This window comes from Protobothrops mucrosquamatus, unplaced genomic scaffold, assembly GCF_001527695.2.
Source record: "Protobothrops mucrosquamatus isolate PMUCROS unplaced genomic scaffold, P.Mucros_1.0 scaffold_50, whole genome shotgun sequence".
In the NCBI taxonomy this organism is placed as follows: domain Eukaryota; kingdom Metazoa; phylum Chordata; class Lepidosauria; order Squamata; family Viperidae; genus Protobothrops; species Protobothrops mucrosquamatus.
Genome location: NW_015386126.1, coordinates 97,032 through 109,386, shown reverse-complemented (window position 1 = coordinate 109,386; position 12,355 = coordinate 97,032). Strand labels below are relative to the sequence as shown.

The 12,355-nt window shown below is 36.2% G+C and overlaps 1 protein-coding gene across 1 annotated transcript in view; it reads left to right on the top strand.

Annotated features, from left to right (window-relative positions):
* Positions 1-12,129, top strand: part of MPPED2 (metallophosphoesterase domain containing 2) — a 130,599-nt gene extending 118,470 nt beyond the window's left edge. The window contains exons 5-6 of the mRNA XM_015811437.1: positions 7,189-7,302; positions 11,674-12,129. Coding sequence (XP_015666923.1) covers positions 7,189-7,302; positions 11,674-11,792 — 233 coding nt within the window. The 3' untranslated portion in view covers positions 11,793-12,129. The remainder of the gene's footprint in view (positions 1-7,188; positions 7,303-11,673) is intronic.
* The last annotated feature ends 226 nt before the right edge of the window (positions 12,130-12,355 follow it).

The following is a 12,355-nucleotide window of genomic DNA, read 5'->3' as shown; positions in this document are numbered from 1 at the left end:
ACAACTAGATGTTATCATCATTGTGAGTAAGTAAGGGGCTTGTTCTCTGTTTATATACCATAGCCTTCCCTATCAGTGTTGGTAGGGGTGTGGTTTTCTTTGTAGTTCCTTAATTAGGGTAATTTTCTGCTTGATTATATTAATTCCTACTTACCTAGGTGGTAGTTGCTGAAGAATATGTGTTCTGGTCCTTTTATTTCCTTTCTTAGTTTTTTTTATTTTCTCGGTTGAATGGTACATAAATATGGTTTATTTCTCTGTGTCTATTGAAGGCTAATTTCTTTCAGTGCCAAGCTTCTAGGAATTCCCTAGTGTTTTTGGATTTAGGTTGGTCTAGGATGCTTTTGGTTGAATTTATGTGTTCTTATTCATGGATGCACTCTGTTAGTCTTCTGCCTATCTGTCTTACATAGTGACTATTCCAGTCTACAATAAACAGATCCCTGTTTTTCTTCTTCTTGGGCTACTGAATCTTTTGGCTTACTTAAAATGTTTTGGTTGGTTTGCATACGGTGATAATGCCATGTGATTGTAGTAGTCTGTTGATTGTTTCTGAGATTTTTTGATGTATCATATAGTTATCCTTTTCATAGCTTGTGTTGGTTGTGCTGTAGTAAGGTCAAGTACTTTCTGATAAAGTTGTGTTGATATCCATTTTGTTGAAAGTTGTTGTATAGGCAATCTGTTTCCTTTTTCTAGTGTTCTGGTTGCTGCAACTTAACTTTGTACTCAGCTGAATAATGTTCTTACACAATACAGCACTTGTTGGAGAATGGGCTCTTAGTGTGTACTCTTTTTCAATAGACTTGTGTTTGTATTGCTGTCATTTCTTCTGCTGATAATGATAGCTAGGAAGCGTAGTGGGGGTTTTTTCTTTCTTCTCTTGTGCATGTATTTCTTTGAAGATGTTGATAGTTTCATGTGTCTTTAATTGTTTTTTATTATGATGATGGTGTCATCTACTGTACATACTGGTTCAATGTTTTTGGTTATGTTAGTGGGAGTGCTATAGTTTCTAGATGCTGCTTTTCAGTCTCTGTTATGAGTCCTAAGAGTGGATCCAATGGATGTTGATATATTTGTCATCAAACTGAAAGAAGCTAATGAGGCAAAGATTAATGAGGTCCATGATTCTGGATATTTTGATCTTAGTGTATTTGGCTAGGTCAGGTATGTTGCATAATACTGTTGCCATGAATTATTTCATTAGTTCTGAATGAACCATAATTTTATTTTCTATTTTTAAATCTTTGATTTTTCTGGAAGCATTGTAGTGGGGAGTTTATAAAATATTCACTCCCTTCTGTGAGATATCTAAGCTTCTTTGTAAGTTCCTTAACTATGTTATATGTTGAAGTCCGTGGTAATGATACTCCATGATAATTGGAGTAAGAGGTATGTTGGTCTTGTGTATTTTGGGGTAATCATAGAAGCATGGCAGGACAGGTTCACTGATTTTCATCCACCTCCATTCTTCTTTAGTTATTTGACTTTTCTTGGTTAGATCATTGACGGTTCTCTTAATCATGTCATCCAGTTTCTGTATTGGGTTGGTATTTATTGGGATGTAGGTTTCTTTGTCTTCCAGTAATTCTTTGACTTTTTGTATGTATTGTGTTCAGCCCATGATAACCTGTATATTGTATTTTGTCCATGATAACTTTGGTTCGTCCTTTGTCTACTGGGAGCTTGGTGATGGTTTGGTCCTTCTTTCGGTTTTCGGGGGCTGCTCTGTCTTCTGCTTTGAGTTGGTTCTACTTTGGTGTTCTTCTGGTGTATGGTATGATTGTCTGCCTTATGTTTTGGATCTCTGAGTCAAGTCCTGTGGTTTTAAATACAGCTTCTAAGGCTGCAAAGAATTCATAATGCCTAAAACAGCCTGTTTCACATTCAGAGCAGAACATATAAAATTCTGTACTTTAAATATTTCAAAGGGAAATGTTAGTACAGCCTTTAAGCATATAATTAATTGCAATATGTATCAGATGAGAAACAGTAAAGAAGAAAGTTAAACCAAGAATTTGCAGTTTTAATTGCTGTATTTAAATAAACAATCAATTGCAAGTCACCCAAAGTTCTACCAATGAATCCTTGTATATCTAATACAGTATCTTTCTTTGGTTTCAAGAAAGAAATGCATACGTACACATATAGCTACTTCATTTATAGAAAATACTGGGCACAAACCTAAATGAGCTTTAGCTACCTTGGCTCCATACACTTTTGAATGATTGATTTTTTGTTTTTCCCTATTAAAGACAGAAATTCCTAACCAGTGATTTACCTTTATGTTGTCATAACATGAAGAGGCCTTTCCTGTAGCACATGAGTAATTCTAAAGCAACTGACCTGTGCACTCTCTCTCCTATCTGGGGAGAGAGTGAGGTGTATAAAACAGATCTATGCTCTGTGTGGGCCCAGCTGTAACCATTAAAGCTGTAACCTATATTTTTTATAAATCAGGTGGCTGTGTCTCTTTCATTTCCATCTTTCTCAAACACCCTTTCCATATGACAATGAATATTGGTGGTGCAATAAGATTTTGCATTGCAAAATCTGTATAAAATATGATTGAGAAGAATATATATATAAGAGTGCTCATCCTTGCACCGATGTAACTTGGAGAAAATAATGAAGAAGACTTAATTAAAGTAAGAAAGCAGGCTTTTTCAGCATTCTTCTCTTTGGAGAAGTTTAAAAGGCAGTGCATCCACTCTACAATATACAATAACCTTTTCACACAAGGTATGTACAGAATGGTTGTCATGGTTCCAACAGATGAAACTCATCAAATAACTTTGAGGCATTGTTTACCTTAAAGAATCTTTATTTGAGTAGCATAGCATCGGCACTAACACATGGAAGCCAAAAACTGGATTCTCCTCCTCTGAGCACATAGTATCAAAGCACAATTCCCTCCTCCAGTTAACAGTCATAAATCACATTCCCCAATTAGTTTAAAGCCCCAGTTCTCCATCCCACCAACTCCTTATCATTTCTTATTTCAGTTACCTTGGTTCTCATGCTAGGTTCAGTGTTATTATGTCTAGCTCCAGTGTTTCTCAACCTTGACAATTTTAAGGCATGTGGACTTCAACTCCCAGAATTCCACAGCCAGCATTGCTGGCTGTGGAATTCTGGGAGTTGAAGTCCACATGCCTTAAAATTGTCAAGGTTGAGAAACACTGAGCTAGACTCTCATGCACATTCCCTTCCCTCCCCAGCATCATCTATCTCTAAAAGCAAAAAGAAGAAAATGGCTGCATCTCTATCTGTTGTCAATGCGTTGACAATGGTATTAGCATTATCAGCTACAAAGCTGTAAAAAACGAGATGAACACAAATTGATGACAGAGCTCTGTGTAAACATACAACAAAATTATAATGACTATTGTATTATGCAATCCTACCAAGCCTGGTATATACTGCATCTTCTTATTTACCACATTTTCTACCATTATCTTGTCAAAGTCCTTTGAGTAGACTATAGAAAGATAATTAAACTATATAATATTAAAGTACAAGAGGAATATTAAAAACAAATTTAAAATTGCAACTTAAAAGCATTAAAGCATATATTCCACAGCTTGTATCACTATTGAACATAAGGTCTCCTTAGCAGATATCCATTACATCTCATTTGTTAGGAGCACTCAGAAAAGGGCCTGTGAAAATTTCAGTCTGCATTGGTATATGTGGGAGAAGATAATCTTTTACATACTTTAACCACAATATAATTTAGGGAATTAAATATTAATGCCCACATTTTGAAATCAATGGTATAATTGTAGAGAGAATGACCTTAGGAAACAAAAGGGAGAGATGCAGAAGGGATAACCAACATGCAGAAGATATCTCATCCTACAGAAGGTGGGATGACATCATCATCATCATATTGGAAGGGACCTTGGAGGTCTTCTAGTCCAACCCCCTGCACAACAACAATAACTAATAATAATAATAATAATAATAATAGAGTTGGAAGGGACCTTGGAGGTCTTCTAGTCCAACCCCCTGCTCAGGCAGGAAACCCTATATCAGTGATGGCGAACCTTTTAGAGACTGAGTGCCCAAACTGCAACCCAAAACCTACTTATGCATCGTCGGGTGCTGGGTGGGTGTGGCCATTGGGTGGGTGTGGCCCATTGGGTGGGCATGGCTGCGGTGGTAACAGCAGACTGGATGGGATTAAAAAATTCAGTCAATCAATTCCAACTTTGCAAGATCTTTTTTTTTCCCCGCGAGAAGTTGAAATTGACTGATTGATTGAATCTTTTTTTTTTGTACACGGCAGCGGAGGCCTAAAGCAAAAAGGTTTTATAAAACCCAGCTGAATGCCTAGGACTGGGGCGACGGCGCGCATGCCCACAGAGAGGGCTCTGAGTGCCGCCTCTGGCACCCGTGCCATAGGTTCGCCACCACTACCCTATACCATTTCAGACAAATGGTTTTCCAGTCTCTTCTTAAAGTAGTGTTGGAGCATTCACAGCTTCTGGAGGCAGGTTGTTCCACTGGTTAATTGTTCTAACTGTCAGGACATTTCTCCTTAGTTCTAGGTTGCTTCTCTTTTTGATTAATTTCCATCCATTGCTTCTTATCCTGCCTTCAGGTGTTTTGGAGAATAGCTTGACTCTCTCTTCTTTTTGGCAACCCCTGAGATATTGGAACACTACTAGCATGTCCCCCTAGTCCTTCTCTTCATTAAACTAGACATACCCAATTCCAGCAACCATTCTTTATACATGGGAAAAGAACTCTTAGAAGGGACTCTCCCTAGTTTTATGCAAAGTAAAAGGAGGGGGAAAATACTTTCAATCCTGCAAGATTTTGATAATATAAGCAACAATAAAGATAGAGTTAGTACTTCTGATTTTCTTGACTGGACTATCTCACAGGGCTAATATTAATCTTGTAATCTTGGAAACTGAGAGCATTCTAGAATAAGCTAAATCCAAAAATGTTATGGAATTCTTGAAAGAATGTTAGAGAATTCTTGAGAAATCAGCTATCGATAGGTACATAGAAATAAAACATATTTACAAACTATTTAAGAGACAATACAAAAGTTAAGAAGGAAACAGAAAAACCAGAACACATGCTTTCCAGCAGCCAACCCCAAGATTAGCACCAGTCAAACAATCAAGTAGAAAACATTAACCTAAGCCAGGAACTGCAAAGGAAAAACCCACTAAAACTGGCAGGGCAAGCTAAAGGGTAGGTAAACAGGAAGTAAACTCCACACCCACTTGCACTAATGATGTTACCTAGTTGGGTAATGAAACATCTTTCAAGCTAACAACCAAGCTCAGAAGGCGCAGAGGATTCTGCAATTTTATTTCCCATTGCTCTTTGATCCTATTTAATCCCCAAGTCCATAAATCATTTCAGTCTTTTCTTCTTTCAACAAAAAGTCCATATAAGGCTTTCAGTCTTTTTTTTAAAAAAAAATATTTTATTATTTTTTCCCCTGACCAAAATGGTCAACTTTGCCACAAGCTCCATCAATTTTATAATCCAATCTTGCACTGTGGGTATTTCATTATAATCTTGCTGCATTACTATATACTACATCAGTTGCCCATACTTCTTTTTTAGTTCATTATCCACAAAACACAACAGAAACAATTCTTATAATCAACATTTGTAGTCCATTTCATCATATGTTCTTTTAGCTGTTCATCCTCAAATTTTAATAACAATGTATACGTCTTTTAATTATTACATGATCATCATTTATACATTATTTTACTTCAAATTCAGTTTTCCTCTTCTTGATTCCAATTATCCTTTTGTCCATATTAAAAGCCTTAGCTGATTATAAAAAAAATCATTGAAAATGGCCTTCTCCTAGTTGTTCTCTCAGCTCCTCCTAGACAATTCTCCCTTGTCTTGTATTAATAGATACTCATATGTCAACCATCTTTCTTTTTCTGCTGTTTTTTTTCAATAAATGCTTCTTGCATGGATGTCAGTATTGATGTCTTTGGACACCATCTGGATTTATATTTGTTTGATTTCCCTAATTACCTATTTTCCAGGTAATGACATTGAAAATCTACATTTCCTTCCATTTTGCCATATGGAAATAATAGTTATTATTCTGATTCTGTAGTTTCTATCAGTGTGCAAGTGACCATATGCAAAATTATTTTATTCACTTCAGCTGGGGAATCCACTGCATTTCCATAATACAGAATCACATAATGGGCCGCTTCCTAGATTCTTAAAAGGGCCACAGTAAGAAAGTAGCCATCTCACAATCTGGCACTCTTTAGTGAGACTTTTTGAAATGCAATGGCTCAAGCCAAGCAACTGTTCTTGAAAAACTGATATGGCTGCATCCTCTGGAAGACTCGCCACTATTGTTTGGAGAACTTTTTCAGGTTGTCTGTACATACAAGCATGGACAACACTTCCATTGGGATTGCTGGAAAAATTCTGTTGAACTATGTTATCTGAGTGTTTTAAGAAGAGGCACTTTGCTTGGGCTAACATGGTGTAACCCCTTTACACAGCACACTTTAGCCATGTTGGACCCACCATTCAGTTTTGGGGGAGGTCAGTTGCCCATGAAGCATGGAGGATGCCAAAATAAGAAAGGCCAGTATAAGCGTTACTTATTATATAATTTTACATAAATAATCATATCAGGGAATGTTCTGTGTATGCACATTGTTCTAAAGGCCCATCAGATTTCAAGATATAGGCCAGTTCACATGATCTCATACATACACACATGGATTTTGCACTGAGTTGCTGTATGTTAGATATATGTAATAGGTGAATTATCAAGTGCTTAGGCAGTGTAACTCTGTAAGCCATCATTATCTGATCAATTGGCAAACACCATTAAAGAAAAGGCAAAGGAAAGTTGAGAAGGTGCACCGCTACCAAGAATACATATTTAACAGCCTTGTGTTATGTAGGTGACTCTGTGCAATTAGCTAAATCAAATTGTGTAGCGAAATATATTATTTGGAAAGGCAGAGGTAGAATTCAAAAAGAATAATGCCCATAACTTTAAGAGTCATTGTGCCAATGAAAAGTTTCTTAAAAGCCACTGTATATTATAATAGCGATAGAATTATAGATAATGTAGTAAACCCTCTGTCAGTTACTGCTTCCTAAAAATCTGTATTAAACTTTACATACAGAAATGTAAGACAATCAATTTTATCATGTTTTTAGGATTTCGAGACTGGGTTCCAAAGGAGCTGCAGAGGGTTGGCTGTGTGGAATTGCTAAACACAGTACAAAGGCGAGTAAGACCGAAACTCCATGTCTTTGGAGGTATCCATGAAGGTAAGCAATCCATGAAATAAGATGCCTTTTGACAAGAAAATATTAGAGCCACTCTTTTTGGTATTTTGTCACAAAAGGGTTTTGAAATATAAGTGAAGTTATTTTTTAAAAAAAATATTCATGTATAACGTTCAGCATTTAAACCAATATTAGAGCTGAAGATGAAGCAATAGGAGATAAGGAGAATTGTGCGTTACAGGAAGTGGCCTGGTGCCATTTGAGTCAATAATAGGGAAGCACAGACTTGATTGTATCAAGTTATTTACCATCCTGATAAATCCTCCTTATAGTAGACAAGTACAGGTAGTCCTCGACTTACAACAGTTTGTTTAGTGACCATTCAGAGTTCCAACGGCATTGAAAAAAGTGACTTGTGACCATTTTTCATACTTACGACCCTTGCAGTATTCCTTTAGTCACTGATCAAAATTCAGATGGTTCATATTTATGACCATTCTGTGTCCCAAAGTCATCTGATCACTTTTTGCAACCTTCTGACAAAGCAAAGTCAGTGGGAAAGCCAGATTCACTTAACAACCGAGTTACTAACTTATCAACTGCAGTGATTCACTTAACAACTGAGGCAAGAAAGGTTGTAATATGGAGCAAAACTCACTTAACAAATTTCTTACTTGGATAAGATAAGATAAGATAAGATAAGATAAGATAAGATAAACTTTGTCATTTTTATACTGTGGGCACAATGGCACACATCAAAAATGAAATTTAGTTGCCCGCTCTCAAAGTGAAACACATACATGACACACACCTAAACATACTATGAACAACATATGTACAGACTCACATCCCTACATATACGTAGCAATAAATATTAAATATTGTCCATCTTGAATATATAACGGAAGGAGGAAGCTTGAGAGTTCGCAAGGTTAATGCTGTATGGAATGAAACTCTGGCTGAATCTGGATGTTCTGCTTTGGATACCGCGAAGCCTCCTCCCAGAAGGTAACAAGGAAAACAGGTCGTGAAGAGGATGTGTAGTGTCCCAGATAATCTTACAGAAATTTTGGGCTCAATTGTGGTTGTAAGTCAAGGACTACCTATACAATATCCACTTTATGGCTTTTGTCCATGTTCTGGGCATTGAAGCTTCCCTAAGAGTCTTGTATGATTTGCAGATATGAGTAACATCTTTAAATCATTTGGAGCCTTTCAGATAAAAGAGACCATTTATGTTGCAGCAAGTGGTTTCATTCTGCACATGTTTTTTAATAGAAGGTTCAAGATGTGAACAACATAACCCAAATAACAGAGATCAAGAAATAACAAGTGAAGTGGGTGTGTGGATGTGTGTGGAGTTATAATCTGGTTTAAATTTCAGATGTTTTTAAATAGTGTGTATGTGTTTTTAGATAAGCTTTTCTAAATATCCTGCTTTAATGTTAAATTAAAAGCAGGGACATTTCTAGCGCACAAATCTGGTTGTGGTGTAATGAGAAATTCCTTCAAATAAACTAAGCAGGAGTTTTAAATATTTAATGAACTTTAGTCGCGTTTATATCCCAGTGAGACAAATACTGCAAGTGCTGCCTTTGAGAGAGCAGAGAGAGAACAATGTTGTGACCCCAGAGCTAAAAAATGATATATTTAAATGCTTTATATTTCATACCTCCCTTTTTCTGGAAATTTCTTATGGTCTCTAATTAAGCTGTCTGTAAGCACACAGCTTTGGAGTAACTTTATAAAACACCAGATGTCCAGTTAATACTGTTGCTTTCCCCCCCCCCCCCACGTTTGCATTATTTTAAAGCAACTAGGTTTTTATACCAGTGTTATATAAAGACTTTCAAATAGGTTTTCGTAATGAGAAATGCTAACTAACCCTTAACCACAGCAGCAGCCATGTAAAAAATAAGGCAAACTGTATAGTTTTCTATAAATATTTAGGTATTACTGTTAAATAAATGACATAAGAAACAAATATTTTATTAAAGCATGGAAACTGCCTGCAGCTTTTGTAGTTGTCTTCCATGTTGAAAGTAATCAAACTTCCACTAATAATAGAATTAACTGATGGAGAGATCATTATGGAAAGCTACTGTGAAGTTCAGCATTATACAATTTAAGTTTATGACTAGGCTGGTATTGCACACTTCAACTATAAAAGAGATTTAATGAGTATTCAAGAGCATTGAGATTATAACAGTTTCTACTTATATGAGTAGATTTCCTCGAACATAATGAAACTTCCCATTCAAATACCATTATTATTATTATTATTATTATTATTATTATTATTATTATTATTATTATTATTATTATTATTATTATTATTATTATTATTATTATAACAAACATCAAATGCCCTATTATACTTTAGGATCTTAGCCATAGAGAAATATGGTATTGCTAGGTGAAAGTAGAATCATGTCCTCAGCTGACAACATGGAATGGACAAGTATGGTTTTGTATTTTTAAGACCACGCATATATATCCATATATATTCAGTATATCAGAATCAAAATTATATTTCATTTAATTCAGTTCATAGTTAACCTATAAATGCCCATGCATCTCTTACATTAATTGGGACAAGCAGTTGCATACTGTTGAGGATTTCAGCTTTTCACTATTTTATTAAAAAGCAAAATCATAGATCACAGAGAGGATCTATTTTAAAAACAACTCAAATGGAATTTTTTTTTGAGAGAGATTGCCTGTACAGCAATTGTGAAATAATTGTTCTCAGAAGTATAGATTTAACCCTCAGCACCTTAATTATTAATTGCAAAGGGTAAATTATATAAGATTATTTTCACCTGAAAGGACAGAACAAAAATTTGGTGCCACTAAACTCACTAATTTGGCTTTTGATGAGTAAAATTGCAAAGATCTTTTTCTCTTTCCTATTTATTTAAATTTGTATGACTTCCCATACACCATGCATTTTTGGTCATATCATTTGCACAGAATTCTGAGACAGCATATTGAAAAGAAGCCTCCCTCTTTATAGATCCAATATCCTGACAGTATCAACCAGCACTGGAGGAGAAGCTCTTGTGTACGTTTTTGCCACACAAAGACACACACACACACAAGATACACATATAATGTCTAAGTTACTATAGAGTCTTCTAATGCCGAGGATGGCATTCTGGAAGATTTTAAGATTTTTCTATCTTCTGAAGATGGTTTGATCACGGAGAATTTAATGAGAGTTTTTAAGCTTCCTTTGTGAGCCCAAAGAAAGATCCAACACTGAAGAGAGTGAATAGGAGCAGGCTGGGAAGAGTTTAGACATCATCCAGCATTGTCCTATCCTGTTGACAAATTTCAGAATAAATAGAATATTACACCGGCCCACACGCTGGTGCCCTTTACTCTTTGTAATCAGCAACAAAGCAAAAGACAACATCACAGCACCATATTCTACATTGCAAGGATCTTAGAAAACTGGTGCTCTGCTTTGATTCTCCTTTTTCTGCCATTTTCCCACCAGTTTATTGATAGCATCTTACACCACATATATTTGGCACCTGCAACGGAACAGGTTGTTGAACAAAGGGGAACATATTTGTGTTCTGTGTTCATCGTACTTTAAATCAGTGTTTCCCCAATCTTTACGGGTTGGGGGCCTGGCGCAGGAGGGAGAGTGGGAAGAGGGGATGGTTTTGTGCGTGGGGCAGGCACACGCATGCACATAGCTTCATTTGTGAAGTGGGGCTGCAAGCACCAGTGCCTGCTGCTCGCACAAGTAGGGCTGCGAGCACTGCCGGTCACATGAGTGGAGATGCGGGCATGCACACACACCCAGCCCTGTTACAAACAGGACACAGACCGGCAATGGGCTGCGGCCCACATCTTGGGGACCCCTGCTTTAAATAGTAGTACGCCCCACCAAATGCTGCTGAAGTACACAGACAAGAGTCTAATGGACTTGTGGATAATCTAGATGAAGTTTGAATTAAAAAAATGTTTGGGAGGTAGTGGGAATGTTTTTGACAAGTTCTCTGAAGTGACTTCATGATATATCAGGTAGCTAAATTGCCCATGTAATGAAAGAGGTGTTAACACCAATTAAATTAAGCATTGTCTTACATCATGGTTATATTTTACATATGATGAACCTACAGAGCAGTTTAGAAACAATTCTTATAATGTAAATTGAAGACACCTTTATCTTCTTAACTTTTTTTAATTCATACTAAAGCAAAATTTTATTGCTTAAAAACCCAGGGAAAGAATTATGTGGGTGATTTTAGTTTACTGGAAATATGTTTAAAGCTTTAACTGAATGCAGTTTCCAAAGTGTGTTTAGAACATTTTCCCACTCCTTTTGTCCCTGAGTGGGCATTATACTAGGTCAATGTTTGTTTACATCACAGTAAATGTAACACATTTTCTCTACAGGTTACGGCATTATGACAGATGGTTACACAACATACATTAATGCCTCAACGTGTACAGTCAGCTTTCAGCCAACCAACCCACCAATTATATTTGACCTGCCAACCCCACAAGGATCATGAAAGACCACTACTCCACTGGGGAAGGTCTATAAACTGCCATTTTTCTAATTACAAAACATTCATTCTCTTAACATGTTTCTTTACAAATAATGTAGGGCTTTTTTGTAAATTGTTGTTACAGAGGGGAAAAAAAGATAGGGGTTGTGCTTTTTCTTTTCTCTCTCTCTCTCTCTCTTTCTTTTGGAAATGCAGCATCCATTTGAAAATTGATAAAGCATTGTGAATTTGTAAAATGAAGTTTTATGTTCTCTTAATTAACTTGCCATTGTAAATTGTTAATGTTCTCAAAAGGACAGCCAAGCTTTCTTTTAATGAGTGAGACACCTTATTTTAATATTATTAAATAAGATTATAAAAGGCATTGTTTAAAAAAAAAAACACCCAGATCCAAATTTGCACAAATTTTATTGTTTTCTTGGGGGGGGGGGGGAAATCTCCAATGATAAAATACCATTCTTTCCTCATTTTTATTAGCATGTATATGTTCCATGAATCAGAGGTTGGGATATGTCCCTGTGCAATGCAGGTCACAATTTAGTATTGAATGAAGTATATTGAAAACT